The sequence below is a fragment of the Chlorocebus sabaeus genome, chromosome 9 (genome assembly GCF_047675955.1).
Source record: "Chlorocebus sabaeus isolate Y175 chromosome 9, mChlSab1.0.hap1, whole genome shotgun sequence".
Lineage (NCBI taxonomy): Eukaryota > Metazoa > Chordata > Mammalia > Primates > Cercopithecidae > Chlorocebus > Chlorocebus sabaeus.
This window is the reverse complement of record NC_132912.1, coordinates 16,688,660-16,706,916: the sequence shown is the minus strand read 5'-3', so window position 1 is coordinate 16,706,916 and position 18,257 is coordinate 16,688,660. Positions and strand designations below refer to the sequence as shown.

At 44.0% G+C, this 18,257-nt stretch overlaps 2 protein-coding genes across 4 annotated transcripts in view; one reads left to right on the top strand and one right to left on the bottom strand.

Moving 5' to 3' along the window:
* Positions 1 to 2,921, top strand: part of RSU1 (Ras suppressor protein 1) — a 230,777-nt gene extending 227,856 nt beyond the window's left edge. For all 3 annotated transcript variants that reach the window (XM_008002372.3, XM_037983371.2, XM_008002375.3), the window contains one exon: positions 2,178 to 2,921. In XM_008002372.3, the coding sequence (XP_008000563.1) occupies positions 2,178 to 2,280 (103 nt within the window). In that variant the 3' untranslated portion in view covers positions 2,281 to 2,921. The remainder of the gene's footprint in view (positions 1 to 2,177) is intronic.
* The window catches only part of PTER (phosphotriesterase related), a 158,738-nt gene continuing 143,372 nt past the window's right edge, over positions 2,892 to 18,257 (bottom strand). The window contains exon 8 of the transcript XR_012093891.1: positions 2,892 to 3,075. The gene's annotated coding sequence lies outside the window, so the exon portion shown is untranslated. The remainder of the gene's footprint in view (positions 3,076 to 18,257) is intronic.

Genomic DNA, 18,257 nt, shown 5'->3' with positions numbered 1-18,257 from the left:
GAGGCACGAGAATCACTTGAACTCAGGAGGCAGAAGCTGCAGTGAACTGAAATAGTGCCACTGCACTCCAGCCTGGGTGACAGAGCAAGACTCCATCTGAAAAAAAAAAATCTTTAAAGTTTGAAACTATCTTTGAATAAGAATATACATACATATTTTTTTGCTCTGTGCAGATAAGGGGTTGGGAAAGAGAGGGAAGATCTCTGAGGCTGTAAGGAAGCTGTGTGTATCGCCGAAGCTGGGACAGGGCTACTGTCTCCATTACACGAGCAAAAAGACCTCTAAATTCCTACAGATGTGGAAAACCAATTTCCAGGCTCTCATGTTCTGTCTAGTACATATGGAACCTTCTTGATGCATAAGAATGGCCTCCCCTTTTCCTGGAGAGCAACCCCAGCACCTGGCTGGATGTGCACACCCTGGCTCGTAGGTCTGTCTCTGGCCAGCTCTGAACCCTGCGTTCTGTACTCCGTGAGAGTGACTGTCGATGGAACCTGCTTGTACCGCCTCCAAAGTGACACTTGGAAGACTGGAATAGAATACAGCATGGCCTCTCAAAACCATAGTGTCCAGCTTTCCTGGATCGCAAAATCAGCTGGGCAGTTCCATCTGCCAGCCCTTCCCCTCTGCCTGTCAGCCATGGTGCAGATGTCATCCAGAACACTAGTATTGGAGGCCAGGCACAGTGGCTCATCCCTGTAATCCACTTTGGGAGGCCAAGGCAGGAGGATTGCTTGGGGCCAGGAGTTTAAGACCAGCCTGGGCAACAAAGTGAGACCCCATGTCTATGAAAATAATTTGTTTTGGCGGGGCATCGTGACTCAAGGCCTGCAATCCCAGCACTTTGAGACGCCGAGGTGGGTGGATCACTGCAAGTCAAGAGTTCAAGACCAGCCTGGCCAACATGGTAAAACCCCATCGCTACTAAAAAATGCGAAATCAGCTGGGCGTGGTGGTGCATGCCTGTAAGCCCAGTTACTCAGGAGGCTGAGGCAGGAGAATCGCTTGAACCTGGAAGGCGGAGGTTGCAGTGAGCCAAGATCACACCACTGCACTCCAGCCTGGGCAACAGAACGGGACTCAGTCTTAAAAAAAAAAAAAAAAAAAATATATATATATATATATATGAAATATATATATATTTTTTAATTAGCTAGGCATGGTGGCATATATGTGTAGTCCAGCTACTCAGGAATTCTGAGGCGTGAGGTCGCTTGAACCCAGGAGTTTGAGGCTGCAGTGAGCTATGATCGTACCACTTGCCCTCCAGCCTGGGGAACAGAGTGAGACACTCAAAAAACAAAAATGCCAGACGCCAGTATATGCTAAACAGCCCAAGACGCCGGCATCCAGAGAGTGTGTATATTCCTCGTGTGGATACTGGAGCCGGGGCCACCTGGTACAGGGACGTCAGGCTCTGTGCCAAACCTCATTCATAGCAACTGCAGGCTGTGGAGCTGGGTATGCCCTTGCTGTAGAGGGCCGGAGACACAATTATATCAATAAAAGGAGATAAGTTTGAGCTATATTTATTTTAGGGTGGCTTTTAATTTGTTTCAATCAGAATTACTCATAAATTATCGATTAATTACCTTCTACTGTTCAGTGAAATCCTCTCAGCCGCAGAGCCAGCTTCGCTGTGCCATGAATGCCATGCACCATAATTATAGAGCACTTTGTCAGCATTTAATCAGCGGTACTTATTAATGTGGCGTTGATGTGCGTTCGCCCGCCCCACGCTATCTATCATGGGTGAGCAGCCAGCACAGATTCGGACACCATTGCTCTCTGGGCTTTCGGGCCAAGCATCATGCTCACTTTTCACTAAATAGACACTCTGTCTCGTCCATTCAATTCCATTTTTATCATTGTCGACTTAAACACTCATAAGCTTTTGAACTTCAGTCCGGAACGGCTGAGCAGGGCCTGACCAGTTCTCCCAGTGAGTGTGAAATCCCAAGAGACTGGTCCGTGATCGGATGTCATGGCATGGCGTGCATGTGTAAGAGAATTTTATATTCAACACAGCATATGACCCAGAGAACACAGAAGTGATCTTTTGGGTTTTCTTTGGCTTACTGTTTCTGGAGATTCTTCTATTCCTGAAAGCTCTTCCAATGAAAGCTATGTTGTGCTGGCAAAATAGATCTGATGGTGTCCTTTCTCTGTCTTTGCAGCCTCTATGGCAGACACATGCAGGCCAACCCAGAACCACCAAAGAAGAATAATGACAAATCGAAGAAGATCAGCCGGAAGCCCCTGGCAGCCAAGAACAGATAAGGAAGGGGTTGGCATCGGCTGGCCTTCCAGCACCTTCTCTCTCCAACACTTCATTCTCTCTTGCTCTGTCTCTCAAATAAATACAATGCGTGTGTGGCCTTTTTTATTTTTCTTTTCACTCTGTAATGCTTCCCACCTTACCTTTTAGATTCTTTTGGTAGGTGGGAGATTGTTGTAAGGTCTTTAAACCATTTCCATTTGTTTCTTTAAAATTACGAAAAGCAGGGAACAAAGCTCTTATTCAACTGCAAATTCCATAGTGGGCTCAGGCTTTTGTTGAATAGACATCACAAGGTTGCTTATTATCAAAAGAATAATTAAAATCATGTAACCATTTAAATGTCACTGTTAACACTTTTCACTCTTTCTGTTGATTCACACAACTCATTATTTTGCTTTATTAAAAATCTTCTTCACCACTGAGATATGTTAATTTAACTTACAAATGATTTTAATAAAATCTTGAGTTTGTATCACATGTTACTTGTTGACCCAGAATAAAAGAACAGTCTGATCTTGGGGTATAACACATTTTCATTTACTTTTCTTCCCCAAAATCATCTTGTCCAATTTTATTGGTTATACATGATAAACTTTTCATGAAAGAAATGCAAAATTAAATCACAGTTCGTTTCTTCTCACATTAATTTGTCAAGTTTTTTTTTTTTCTTTGAAGACTTTCTAAATTAGGAAGCAGAAAAACAAATCTCTAGGAGATTCTGCCAAAGGATTTTGGAAAGTAGCATTCCTTCGCCGAAGAAATGGTGATTTCTGCCAGGGGCTGGTAGACAAGAACTGTGAAAGAGAGAGAGAAAAAACCTCAGCTATGTTTTTTGTCACGGCAGAAAATCTGCTCACATCAAAGCATTCTTCTAAGCGACTTCGATGCCAAGGAAGTTGTGTAAATGTGCACACGCTACACCACACGCAGGGTGGAAACCACAGTTGCAGAGTCATTGAACAATCAATTGTTTAACATCTGTGAGAGGCAGCTTTCCTTGTTCTCAACAGTGAAACCTATGACAATGAAAATAAATGCACGCTCAGGTTTTGTGCCTACTAAAAGGGCTGCCAACCCCAGAAGGCCTCAAAAAAAAAAAAAAAAAAGTGTGAAGATGCACCGTCTTTTCAAATGGCCTGGGAGCGGGGGCCTACCCTTCTCTGCTGTGTCCTTTCAACTGCCCAGTTGAGCTCCCAAGACCAGGACGCACTGGGGCGTATAAAAATCCAAAATCAAAATCAAGCAACAAGTTCTGAGTTAATTAGGAAATAGACTTTGCATTTCAATCAGAGAGGCTAGAGAGCAAGGTCTAAACTTCTGGCTTCTAGACAACTTCCTGATAGAACATTTAACTGTGGGAAAAGGCTTCCCCAGGTCCCATCTATCCCTGTTTAGGGATAGAGTTGATAACATTTTTGTAGGTGGCATGTTTGCCTCTACCTGAATTTTTTGAATTGATTTTTGAGCTTTTGAGATTCCAGGAGGGAGGACAAGGCCTCTGCTGTTGTGGATAGGAAAGGCTTAACCTAAAATTAAACCAGCAACGAAGCATTAGTAAAAATCTAACAATATGAAGGGCTCTTATGAGTGATTTTTTCCAAAAGATAAAAACTCCAGAAACGCACAGGAATGAAATACCTCCCAGAAACATGAAGCAATCATCGAAGACTCACTGGTAATCTTTTTTAAAAGTATACAAATCAAAGCAAAAATAAGCATGTGTAACAATGAGAAATGTGCAAATATTTTTTAAGGCAGTACTAAGTGCAAGAGGAGTAACATGAAATAAACATTCTTTCACACGGCTACTGGGAATATAAATTTCTCTCCAGAAAGGTCGTGGCAGTTTGACGATAGGTTGCAAAACCTGAAGATTGTGTACTTGGGCACAGAGTTTTTATTTCTAGGAATGTATCCTGAGGAAATTATTAAACTGCAATGTTTAGAAATTGTCCGTATAGCATTGTATACACAAGAAAAACAGACAAAAGCCTGATGCCTGTCAGTGGAAAAGGGGTTCAATGAATGAAGGTGTATCTGCATGAGGTTTCCATGACATTAAAAATTGTTGAACAATGACCATGCACAGTGGCTCATGCCTGTAATCCTAGCACTTTGGGAGGCCAAGGTGGGAAGACTGCCTGAGCTCGGGAGTTCTAGACCAGCCTGGGTAACACGGTGAAACCCTATCTCTACTAAAATACAAAAAATTAGCCGGGCGTGGCAGTGTGTGCCTGTAGTCCCAGCTACTCAGGAGGCTGAGGCAGGAGAGTTGATTGAACCCAGGAGGCAGAGGTTGCAGTGAGCTGAGATCGCGCCACTGCACTCCAGCCTGGTCGAAAGAGCAAGACTCCATTTCCAAGAAAAAAAAATTGTTCAACAATAAGGGCAAAGGGAGAGAATCATAACATCTGATTAAATAGAAAAAGCAAGATTTTTTAAACGACCTATGTAAGGATGGTCCCAGCTGTGTCAAAAGGAAGCTGTGTAATACGTATGCATAAAAAATTAAATAGAGATGGAACACAATTTTAAGGCAGATAAATTATCTCCATATTGCGAACTAAGACTTTCTAGAATTTTACACTTACTCATTCTGTAAATTTTTTCTAATGAACACATATACTTTTGTAATCAGAAAATATTAAATACATGTATTTTTCAAAATGAAATTGATATGTCATGGTATGTTATACAATCCAGGAAATACATAAGCTCAAGGCATAATATAAAATGTCAGGAGGCTTTTTTCTCTTTTTGTTGCCAAAATGGGTTTCAGGTCTCTTCCTACAGTTTTTAGTTACTTGATATCCGGATCAGCAAACAAAATATCCAAAGTTTGAAAGGTGGCCCCCCCCCTTTTTTTTTTTTTGAGATGGAGTCTCACTCTGTCACCCAGGTTGAAATGCAATAGCATGATCTCAGTCCACCGCAACCTCCGCCTCCTGGGTTCAAGCAATTCTCTCTCCTGTCTCAGCCTTCCGAGTAGCTGGGATTCAGGCACCCACCGCCACGCCCAATTAATTTTTGTATTTTTAGTAGACACGGGGTTTCACCATGTTGGCCAGGCTGGTCTCGAACTCCTGGCCTCAGGTGATCCATCCGCCCGCCTCAGCCTCCTAAAGTGCTGAAATTACAGTCATGATCCACCACGCCCGACAGAAAGGTGGCCTTTCCACAAAGATAATCTAACCTTTTTGCCCAATGATGAGATCAGCTGTCCCCGTTGATGCCTTGCAGTCCAGTCTTCCAAGTGCTAAGAGCCCATGTGAGAACCTGTGCATATATTTTTATTCCTCATTTGAAACTTCTTCCCCAGGGTTTCTCCCCTTTATGTAAAACACTTGCCTTGCCCACGTGGCTAGGTATCTTAGAGATGTTATGCAAAATACTTTCATGCACATAATCACATATGGTTTGTGCGAGAGCCTTGTGGGATAGGCAAGGCAGGTTATTTGAGAACAAACTGTAGAAAGGTTCTCAGATCTAGGAGAGAAGTGTTTCTCTTTATTTGCTGGAGGTGATATAATGTTTATTAGGAGTCTGTTGATTTTTTTTTTTTTTTTCCAATTAAGGTAGGAGCAAGTAGAAAAAGTAGATGGGCCATTTGGCCACAAAACCACTTCTCTAAGCTTTGTACCGCCCCACGTTGGGAAATACTCCTATGGGATAAAGCAACCAGCCCCCAGTCATATCAGGTTCACCCTTTGGAATAGAAGCGACTTGTACACCATTCTGCAGAAGTGAATCTTCACTTTGATAAACTTAAATGTAGAAGAGAAATCCTGTGACTGCATAGAGAACTGACTTGTCCCAATCACTGTGTCCGTATTCACTGAAAACAGAAGTTGCCCCTGTCCATGTTTTATCCTATACTTTTACTTCCTTCTACAGACTCTGTACTCAACACTTGTTTGTTGCCTCGAATTGTGAAGTCAAGTCAGTAATAGTTCAATTTCTAATAAAGCTTCATAGTCATAATATCCCATAAGTACCATGTTAGAAAATCCTCTAGGCTGTACCTGTAAAACAACCCAAACTGAAGACTTGGCACCATCTTCTTTCATGCTGACCCAGGTCACCCTGCCCTCTTGCCTGCTCCACTCTGGTATCCTCTGGTGGGGCTCCTGCTTTCACACTGAGATCTCCATGCAACAGAGCACATCTTTATATGCTGACATCACATCAGGATGCTTTTCTGCCCCCAGTCTTCCAGTGAAGTCCCCTTGTCTCTTTCACTCAGAGTGAAAGCCTAGGTTACCAGTATCTAGGGTACCCCCACTCCTCCAGGTTCTTCCCCTTCAAGATTTTTGTGCAGTTGATTCTTTTCTAGAATGTTCTGCCAAATATGGACCTATAACTCCTTCGCCAACTTCAAATCCTAGTCAAAAAGTCACTTTCTCAACAGAGCCTCCCCTGATTACCCTGCTTTAAATTTGCAACTTACTTGGTCAGTCACCTGCCTCCCACCCCCAGTGCAGTGGAGGCTCCTCCAGGAAAAGGGTCAGCCAGCTACAGTTCAGAGGCACCCAGACGCCAAACCTGGTCCACACCTGTTTTTGTAAATAAAGTTGTGGGAACACAGCCATTCCCATTCATTTACTTAAGGTCTGTGGCTCCTTTTTTTTTTTTTTTTTTTTTTTTTTTTTTTTTTTTTTTTTTTTTTTTTTTAAATTTTGGAGAGGGAGTCTCCCTTCGTTGCTCAGGCTGGAATGCAGTGACACAATCTCAGGTCACTGCAGCCTCCACCTCCGGGGTTCAAGCGGTTGTCGTGCCTCAGCCTCCCAACTAGGTGGGATTACAGGTGTGCACCACCAGACCTGACTAATTTTTGTATTTTTAATAGAGACAGGGTTTTGCCATGTTAATTAGACTTGTCTCGAACTCCTACCCTCAAATGATCCTTCTGCCTCAGCCTCCCAAAGTGCTGGGATTACAGGCATGAGCCACCATGCCCAGCCAGTCTGTGGCTGTTTTTATGTGACCACAACAGAGCTGACTGACTAAGAGACCCTATGGCTCACAAAGCAAAATGTTTCTACTGTCTGGCCCTTTCCAGAGAAACTTCTGCGGATTTTTCTATCAGCTGTTACATCCCCAGCACCCAGAATGGTGCCCTGTATACAATAGGGGCTCAATAATGATTTAATTGAATAGACTACAAATGGGATCATTGTGATTTGGATGATATAAAGCTAATATTAAGGTAGAGGGAAGGGAAAAAATCCTAGACATTCCTTTTATACTTTGTCATTCAAGGCTACTTTATCAAAGCTAAATTGTCCTAAGGGAAAAAAAAACCTGTGAATATTATTACAGGCGAGAGTTTATGCAACCCTGTAAGAGTTCAAACCTTTACGTGAATGTTTGGTTTTCCTTAAAATTATCCAATTGTTTCATACTTGACCATTTAGCCTTCCTCAAACAACCATCAATTTCTTCAGTAACAAAACCAGAAAGGGCTGGCACCCCAATTTACCTGTATGAACCCGGAAGAAGGGTTCGTGTCAAAGGTAAAATCCAAACTGCCCTTGTCAATGTGAGTCAATTCAGATGTTTAGAAGCAACAGAACTGGCAAGTGAAGTGACAAGTCTCTGTTCTCTGGACGTTTTATGACCTGAAATCAGGCATTAATCATGTGTGTATCTCTATTTATAGTATCATGTGATCCTACCATATATGGTGTGTCCTTATTTTTATAATTGATCTTCCCATCAATAACAGCTTTGGGAGATTCCTGGTCTCTAACATCATATTTCAGTTAAGACTGCATAAACATGTTCCTCTTTCTTACCACATGCTTATTTCATACACAATAGAATGTGGTGATTTGCCACTGTTAAGTTTCCCCCTTAATCTATTTTCTTCTACTATTAATAGCACTCATTGATTGAAGCCTGTTCATGTATCAGGAAGTTTGTTTCCTTTCATTCTCACTCAATGGACATCCTCATTTTGTGGGAAATTTGACCTCCGAGCAATTAAGGAACTTCCTGCAAGAGCCCACAGCTGGCAAGTGGCAGAGGAAGGATGCAAAAGAACATGCATTTGACTCTAGAGCTAATGTCCTTTCCTCAATCCCACATCACACTCTGCTGTCAATCAAGACTCCCTTGGCCTATCCAAAGGCGGCAGTTTTCCTTCCCATGACCTCTTAAATTGGAGTTTCTGCTTTTGAGCTCCTGAAGCGTTCATTTTATTAACACATTTAAGTTACTGCACGATGACAGCTTTACCTCATTTCTATAAATGACAGACCTTTGGCTTGTGCTGTCTCTGTTCCCCATGCTTGGTCAGGCAACAGCATCTCTCTGATGGTTCAGTGATGGATCAAGCAAAGCAGATAAGCCTCACTTCTGAGAATAAGTTTGCCCTTTCTCTGTCTCATCCAGAAATTCACTTCCCACACTGTCCTATCAATGAACTATTTTACTCCAAAGGGGATTCCCTCATATGACCCACCCAAAGAGCAGCGCTTCCTGAAATAGGTAGAAAGTGGCTTTGGGTTTCATTTTGAAGCAGGTTTGGGTTGGCATGATCAAATCACCTGGAGACTTTGTTTTTAGTCATTCAGTCAGAGACAGGGCTGGGTGAGGTGGCTCAACATCTGTAATCCTAGCACTTGGGGAGACCACGGTGGGAGGATCGCTTGAACTCAGGAGTTAGAGACCAGCCTGGGCAACACAGTGAAACCCTGTCGCTACAAAAAAAAAAAAAACCCTTTTTTAAATTAGCCAGATGTGGTAGTGCATGCCTGTGGTCCCAGCTACTCGGGAAGAGAGGTGGGAGAATCACCTGAGCCTAGAGATCAAAACTACAGTGAGCTGTGAGGACACAGCACTCCAGCCTGGGTGACACGGTGAGATCCTATAAAAGGAGGAAAGGAAGGGAAGGAAAGAGAAGAGAAGGGGAGGGGAGGGGAAGGGAGGGGAGGGTAAGGAAGGGGGAAGGGAGGGGAGGGGAAGGAAGGGGAAGGGAGGGGAGGGTAAGGAAGGGGGAAGGGAGGGGAGGGGAAGGAAGGGGAAGGGAGGGGAGGGGAAGGAAGGGGAAGGGAGGGGAGGGGAAGGAAGGGGGAAGGGAGGGGAGGGGAAGGAAGGGGAAGGGAGGGGAGGGGAAGGAAGGGGGAAGGGGGAGGGGAGGGGAGGGAGGGGGGAAGGGAGGGGAGGGGAAGGAGGGGGGAAGGGAGGGGAAGGGAAGGAGGGGGGAAGGGAGGGGAGGGGAAGGGAGGGGAGGGGAAGGAGGGGGAAGAGAGGGGAGGGGAAGGAGGGGGGAAGGGAGGGGACGGGAAGGAGGGGGAAGAGAGGGGAGGGGAAGGAGGGGGGAAGGGAGGGGAGGGGAAGGAGGGGGAAGGGAGGGGAGGGGAAGGAGGGGGAAGGGAGGGGAGGGGAAGGGAGGGGAGGGGAAGGAGGGGGGAAGGGAGGGGAGGGGAAGGAGGGGGAGGGGAGGGGAAGGAGGGGGAGGGGAGGGGAAGGAGGGGGAAGGAAAGGGAAGGAAGGGGGAAAGGGATGGAGAGGGGAGGAAAGGGATGGAGAGGGGAGGGGAGGGAATGAAAGGAGGGGAGGGGAGGGAATGAAAGGAGAGGAGGGGAGGGAATGAAAGGAGGGGAGGGGAGGGAATGAAAGGAGAGGAGGGGAGGGAATGAAAGGAGGGGAGGGGAGGGAATGAAAGGAGAGGAGAGGAGGGAATGAAAGGAGAGGAGAGGAGGGAATGAAAGGAGAGGAGGGGAGGGAATGAAAGGAGGGGAGGGGAGGGAATGAAAGGAGGGGAGGGGAGGGGAGGGAAAGAGGGAAGGAAAGGAGGGAAGGGAAGCAGGGAAGGAAGGAAGGGAAGGAGGGAAGGAAGGAAAGGAAAAAAAAAATCAGACTGAGGAGAGATCCCATCTCATCCATCCTGGTCTCACAGCTAGTGTAGTACCTGAAACCTTGGACATTCAAACATTATTTCATGCACATTCTGTTTCCACTGGATATTTCTAATGCCCTATTGATGTTTTTCCCTAAGCGTTTATACTCCTTCTATAAATGGAGAGACCGTGTCCCATAATGGGATATAAGAGTCAGCCAATATCTCATAAGTTTTCAGACCCAGCAATTAGGAGTGAATTAAGCAATCAGGGTTGGATAAGAATATAGCATTATCAGAAAAGACTTGTAATTAGAATTGCTCATCTCCAGTTACTTAGGGGATGTGTGAGACCCTCCTTAGAATCGACAAGCCTTCAGTTACATAGCTGACATACACACAGCTCCCTGGAGTTAAGAATTGTGTTGTCCCCCAACATCCACCCCAGGAAGCCTCCCTGTCCGCATTCACAGGACCCACTTTATCTGTCTCTGGAGACAGAGTCTTCTGGATACATCTACTGCCCAGCACACTGACACTGCCATTTCCAGTGTACAGATGTTGCCAGCAAAACTGACTCCTTCCTGCCCCAGGAAGAAAGCTTTCCCACTGACTAATAGCTGAAAGCAGGGAAAGAAGCACAATCCATTCATAACTCCCCCAGAGCACCACCCAAAATAGCCCCGCCACACCAGGTGGACAGTCTCGCTGTTTGTGTGGGCTGCTGTATTTGTCATTGTGCAATCAGGATTTTAACAAAGAGCCACTTTTTAACTCACCGTGCACAATGCAGCTGCGAAACCCAGTATTTTCATTAAGGAAGGCTGGGTCTAAGATCCAGACCATCAAACCATTTAGCAGCTCCAGTGTGAGACGGAGCTTTGCTGTTGCCGGTTAGGATCAGTAACTGGAAGGATTTGAATGAAAGGCCATAAAGACACGAGGCCAGGCATGATGGCTCATGTCTGTAATTCCAGCACTTCAGGAGGCCAAGGTGGGAGGATCTCTTGAGGCCAGGAGTTTGAGACCAGTCTGGGCAACACAGGGAGACACTGTCTACAAAAAATTTTTTTGTTTTTTGTTTTTGAGACACAGTCTTGGTCTGTTACCCAAACTGGGGTGCAGTGGGGTGATCTCTGCTCACTACAACCTCTGCCTCCGGGGTTCAAGTGATTCTGCTGCCTCAGCCTCCTGAGTAGCTAGGATTACAGGCATGCGCCACCACACCCAGCTAATATTTTGTATTTTTAGTAGAGATGGGGTTTGGCCATGTTGGCCAGGCTGGTCTTGAACCTCTGACCTCAGGTGATCCACGTGTCTTGGGTCCGCAAGGTGCTGGGATTAGAGGCGTGAGCAGCCACCACACCAGGCCTACAAAAAACATCCTAAAAATTAGCCAGGCCTGATGGCAAGCACCTGTAGTCCTAGCTACTTGTTTCCTAGGCACACTATATTCAACTACCACCAAAGCAGTGGCTTGTATTCTTTCACATTAGTCTTCACCATGAAGAGCAATTAGCACAAATTGAGTTCACCATTGCACCGATGTTTAACAAACTGTCATAAAATCAGAGCTCTACAAAGACACTAATATGAAATATTTTAAAATAGTCTTTGCAGTTGTAGTTAGTGATGTTAACTACATCACTGGGTAGGCTGGGGCTGGAGGATTTCTTGCCCTCAGTAGTTCCAAGCTGCAGCAAGCTATGATCACACCACTGCCCTTCAGCCTGGGTAACAGAGCAAGACCCTAGCTCAAAGAAAAAAAAAAAAATGGTATGAGAAAGTAGTTGTTTAAATCTCAGGTGTGTAAAAGATACTGGTATCCCTGCCGACTGGGAAGACCCCACAGAGAGTTGGTCACACTTGCCTGCCTTGGACACTGTTCTGGATTGAAGAGTGTCCCCCAAAGATTCGTGTCGACCAGAACTATCAGAATGTGACCTTATTTAGAAATAGTCTTTGCAGATACAGTGAGCGATGTTCAAATGAGGTTATTCTGGATTAGGGTGAGCTCGAAATCCAATGACAGTGTCCTTATGAGAAGGCTGTGTGCCAACACAGGGGCATGCAGGGAAGAGGCCATGTGATGAAAGAGGCAGAGATTGGAGGGAGACAGTAATCAGCCAAGAGAGCCTAGGACGGCCAGAAACAGGAGGAACTGGAAGGGGCATGGAAAGGTCCTTCCATCAAGCCTTCAGAGGGATCGTGGTCTTCCTGACACCTTGATTTTTGGACCTCTTACCTCCAGAAATGTAAGATAACATGTTTCTGGAGTTTAAGCCACCACGACATTGGTGGTACTTGGCTATAGCGCACCTAGGAAGCAAATACAGGCACCCAGAATGAGCTCAGAGCAGACGCTGTGACATGAAATATTGCCTGCGGTGGTTGCCCCTGTACTGAGAACAGAGAAGCCAGAGCAAACCAGGGCTGTCTGGCTCTGCATTCCGTTGTTGGCAGGCACAGAACTGTGTGTCACCAACTTCCTTGGATGCGGCAAATCAGCCTGGGCAGCGAACCCCCCAGAGTGCCTTCGGGACATTCCCTACCCCAGCCTTGCGTTTCTGGCTCCCCATTTAAGAACCCAAATGGGGCCAGGCGCCATGTCTCACGCCTGTAATCCCAGCACTTTGCAAGGCCAAGGCGGGCAGATCACCTGAGGTCAGGTATTGGTGACTGGCCTGGCCAACATGGCAAAACCCTGTCTGTACTAAAAATACAAAAATCAGCCAGGCATGGTGGCAGATACTTGTAATCTCAAACGCTCGGGAGGCTGAGGCAGGAGAATCACTTGAGCCCCGAAGGCAGAAGTTGTAGTGAGCCAAGATTGTGCCATTGCACTCCTGCCTGGGCAACAGAGGGAGACTCTGTCTCGGGTAAACAAAACCAAACCAAACCTGAAGGATTCCTGTCTCATCAGGTAGCTTCTGTTGCTAAAATAGAGTCTAAGAACAGACTTATCTCTTTTGTGGAAAGAAAATCTTTTTGGCTACCTCATTAAAGACCTCTCTTTTCTTTGTAGGAGTTGGGTGACATTCTGTAATCCTGTTGATTTTCTGATCCAGAGCTATAAACAAAGACAAGAAGATTCAATATGAAAAGGTGTTTTTTTTCCCCTGAGCTGGCTAAATTATGAAGTTTCTGTTGTTGTTGCCTAGGTAAGGCTTACTCAACACCGTTTTATGAACAGAATGAGAAACTCTCATCCAATTGCCCCCATGAAAAACTTTCACGATGGGTTTGCAATAAGAGCGATTCATGAATTCATTCATCAAAAGACTATTTGTTGAACATATGTGAAATATATGCTTATATATTCATAGATTATCTCGAGAATGAGATCTAAGCAATGTAAGAGGTTGCATCTGGGGATAGAAAATGAAGACTTATTTTTACTGTATACCCTTTTTAAAAAAGCATCAGTGTGACAATCATCATTGTAATAATCATCAATGTGTATGTATATGAAATATTTAGAATAAAATTTGTTTTTAATATGGCAATGGTTTCTCTAAAATACATGTATATATAAAATACACACACACACATTTTTTTCGAGATAGAGTCTTGTTCTGTTGCCCAGGCTGGAGTGCAGTGGCGCAATCTCGGGTCACTGCAACCTCCATCTCCTGGGTTCAAGCAATTCTCCTGCCTCAGCCTTCCCAGTAGCTGAGAATATAGGGGTACACCACCATGTCCAGCTCATTCTTTATATTTTTAGTAGAGACAGGGTTTCACCATGTTGGCCAACCTGGTCTCGAACTCCTGACCTCGTGATCAACCCACCTCTGCCTCCCAAAGTGCTGGGATTACAGGTGTGAGTGACCACACCCAGCCCTCTAAAATATTTTTAAAATACTTATTGGGTGCTCATTACATGTCTATACTGTACTAATTATGGACCATACATCCATGTTTTTGTTTTGTTTTGTTTTTTAACTTTTAGGTGCAGGGGCACATGTGCAGGTTTGTTACATAGGTAAGCTCTTGTCACGGGGTTTGTGGTACAGATTATTTCATCACCCAGGTACTAAGCCTAGTACCTATTAGTTTTTTTTTCTGATCCTCTCCCTCCTCCCACCTCAGGCAGGCCCCAATGTCTATGTCCACGAGTTCTCATCATTTAGCTCCCACTTGTAAGTGAGAACATGCTGGATTTGGTTTTCTGTTCCTGCATTAGTTTGCTAAGAATAATGGCCTCCAGCTCCATCCATGTTTGTGCAAAGGACATGATCTCATTCTTTTTCATGGCTGCGCAGAATTCGATGGTGTATGTGTACCAGGTTTTCTTTATCCAGTCTTCCACTGATGAACATTTAGGTTGATTCCATGTCTTGAGCATACAGTTTTAAATGAAGCAGACATGATCTCTGCCCTTCTGGAACTTAATAGCCTAGTCTAATGGAAGAAACTATAAACTAATATTCACAAAATAATTGCGTCATTCAAAATTGGATGCTTATCTGAAAGAGAAGAATTTGGCACTGTAAGAATGAATAATAAAAGGGACCACGTAAGATCAGAGCATCTTGGAAAACTGTTGAGGAAATTATGAGTCATCTGAAAGAAAGCAGAAGTTAACTAGACAAGAAGAAGGAAGTTAGTGGCATGATGAAGCTCTTGAGCAGAACAGGAGCGTAGTCTGTTTCTCTAACTGGAAGAAGGTCGGCGTGGCCAGAGCAGAGTGAAGAGGTAGGAAAGATAAAACAGGGACAAGATCTTACAGGATCTCTATTCATTCAACAGGCATTCACTGGGCACCTACTCCATGCCTCCTGCTGTTCCCAGCACCAGCGACACAGCAGTGAACAGACACAGGGCTATTCCAGCCATCTTATGGAGGTTGGATTTGCTTACAAACCCAAAGGGAACTCACTGAAGGATTTGAAGAAGAGAATCCATATGATCCCATGTAGTTATTTAAAAGACCACTTGGGAGAGGTGGAGAATAGACGTGTCAGACTGTCTTGGCACAGGAGCCCCTGGGTGATGAGCTGTGTCAGGCCATCTTGCTGCATGGAGACCAAGGTGAACAAAACCAGCATTGATCTGACAGGCCTTCAATAGCAAAATGGCAGCCATTCTATTCCACGCAATGCTATATCCATACCCATTTCCATTCTTGTAGAAAACCAAGAACTGGGAAGATGGCATTTAATCTGGTTATTGGTTTTGACTGCTAACTTTTTAAAAGGGTAATAAACTTCTTTTCACCATGAAGAGCAATTAGCACAAGTTGAGTTCACCAGTGCACCAACATTTAACAAACTGTCAGAAAATCAGAGCTCTACAGTGACACTAGTGCGAGTCCAGGCACCAGATCGTCACACTGAATCAGATAATGACATTCCTGTTATAAGACAACTTTTAATTTTGCCATTTTACTCTTCAAGGGCACTAATACAGCCCTCCTAGCTATTCATTGATTTCTTTTTCTACATGATTTCTGACTGCAAGAGAACAGAGATCACCAACTTTATAGAGATCATATGTACACATTATAAAAGAGTTCTTACCACATTTACATTTTTCACATTTTCCCAAGAAATGCTTCCTTGCATATAGTTAGCAACTTATGCCATTATATATGGAGACAAGAGTAGATAGATATAAGTTTCCTACTCAGCCAATTTTGTTTAATCAAAGTTTTGGGGAAAAAAAAAAAAAACTGTCATCATCTTATCCACATCCCCCTCCTCCTCTTATACAAAGAGCATAGTCTGAAAACTGGATGTCAGAGAACCTTGAAGGATGTGCTCAGGCAAGGCTTCCAGAGAACATCTTGTTCAGTCCCTTTATTTGGCTGATGAGAAAATAGAAGCACAGAGACAAGTTGAGTGATCCCAGAAATTCAAGTCTCACAGCAGATTAGTGGCAAAATCAAGACAAGAATCTGGACATCCAGACATCATTAAAGAATCATCTCAGTAAAATACCAAAGAAGAATAGAAACAAACCAACGAAATGTATGCTAATGTGGTCTATCCTCAGAATTTCATTTTTTTTCATTTTCTTTTTGAGACAGGGTCTCACTCTGTCACCCAGGCTGGAGTGCAGTGGCATGATCATGGCTCACAATAGCTTTGACCTTCCGGGCCCAAGCGATTTTACCACCTCAGCCTCCCGAGTAGCTGGGACCACCCACAGGCATGCATGAATCAATCATCAATCAATCAATCAATCTAATATATACGTAATATATATATACACACACACACACAAATATATACACACACAAATATATATATATATATGTGTGTGTATATATATATATATGTACCTCACTCTCCTCATCTGAAAAGTGGGAATGACAGTATCTGTAGCTTTTGTCTCTTTTATGAGGAGTGGAGTGATTTAGGAGATTTGCTATTTGGAGACTGCATGGAGTTACCAACAGCAAAGTGTCAGCAACCTAAGAATGTGGCATAATGGTTATTTTGCCACAGTGCAAAACACTCAGCCCAACCTCTGGATTTGAAGGCAAACCACCAGGGTCAAGTCAAGCTGACCCAAAGTCCACATGGCAAAAGCCCTGATACCTGGACTGTGATATAACAAGACGTTTATTTGGATAATGTCAGAGACTGATTGAGGTCGGGATGAAAATACAACCCAAAAGATCCAAAACAACCCCCTTTCATTAATTATCTCAGAAAGGCACAGTAAGAGCTCATGCAAAGAGGAGCATATTTTGTTCAAAACCAATGAGAAAGATCAAGTAAACTGAAGGGCTAGTGAAACAGAGCTGGTGGTTTCCTACAGCTTTTGAAGACTGCCTGAAGCAGAGAACTATATTTGAGTTAAAAATCCATCTCAGTCCCCTCAGCAGACACATATATGTCCAGCAGTTTTCTTGTAGACCATTCCATTCATTTGGAACTAGATTTCTCTCTCAAGCTAACAAAGAGCCAGAAGATAAAGAAAGAGAACTAACTATTATTTGACCTGGTCTCTGATATGTTCTGGCTCCTTACACATTGTTTCAGCTAAATTCAAATAACCCCAGCATAATATGGCAGTGCTAAGTTGTATGTTTACATATCTCCACCCACTGGTCTTTTTCATTCACCCAGGGTGGGACAAACATTAAACCTGTATGAAATGGACAGCAGCATCCTGTTACATCTTCTCCTCCCCTGCTCTCTCTCACCCCTATAAACCCTCAATCTCCTCTAAAATAAGGATACAAGCCCCAAGCCGCTCTCCCTAAGAGGGAGCTTGAATCCATACAAAATAAGGAACCCCCAGAATAACTAATTATCTAGAAAGATGTTCAAGGGATAGCCCTTGAGTAGCCTTGTTCATGGGCATCAAAATCTTAGAACTGCCAGAATAACATGGAGGAGGTAGGTGAGGGTAGCAGAAAAATTGTTGTGAAAAATCTGCATGACAATAAAATAATCTGGGTCATTGACAACCAGAACGATGGGAGTCACATTTTCAGTATTATTTGAAGTAAAGGCAAACAATCCTAAACTGCCTTCATCACGTCTCTATTTTGGACATGTAAATTTGGTTAAAGTTTTTTGTTTTCCAGTCAGATCAATTGAAATCCTCCTCTTAAGGGTGTTCATTCTCCTCCCTCTGGAAATATACTTCCGCCCTCTTTTCAACAGAAAAGTTTAACATGGCAGAAGTTTTGAGAATGATGTTGTCTACCATAATTTTATGCTTAGATCTGTGTGTGGCGCAAGAGTTGTTAAGCATCGGTACAGGCTCTAGCTAAATTCCACTGCTTCAAAGGTGCCTAGGGAGTGAGCTCTGAAGCTTGCAGAGTCACAAAAGGGTTCTGCACTGGGTGGAGGGGGTTGACATTACGGAAGAGTCTGTTATAGATGTGAACCTCTTGCTGTATTTCAAAGGCTGTTTCTTGAAACATTTTAATGTCCTTCCTCAGTTGGAATCATCTGTGTCCAAAATAACAAATGGTCCCCCTGCTTCCCCCCTCCCCCCTGCCCTGTATCTCAGGAGGCTTGCTTTTTTGAAGTACATGGAAATTGGTGTGGAAATCATGAGGTTCAGAGAATAATCAAATCAGCCATTCAAAGCTGCCATCAACCCCTGGGCCCCCTCTAAATTGCTATTTCCATGTCACAGAATTTTTTCATTTTAAAACATTCTGAGATATTT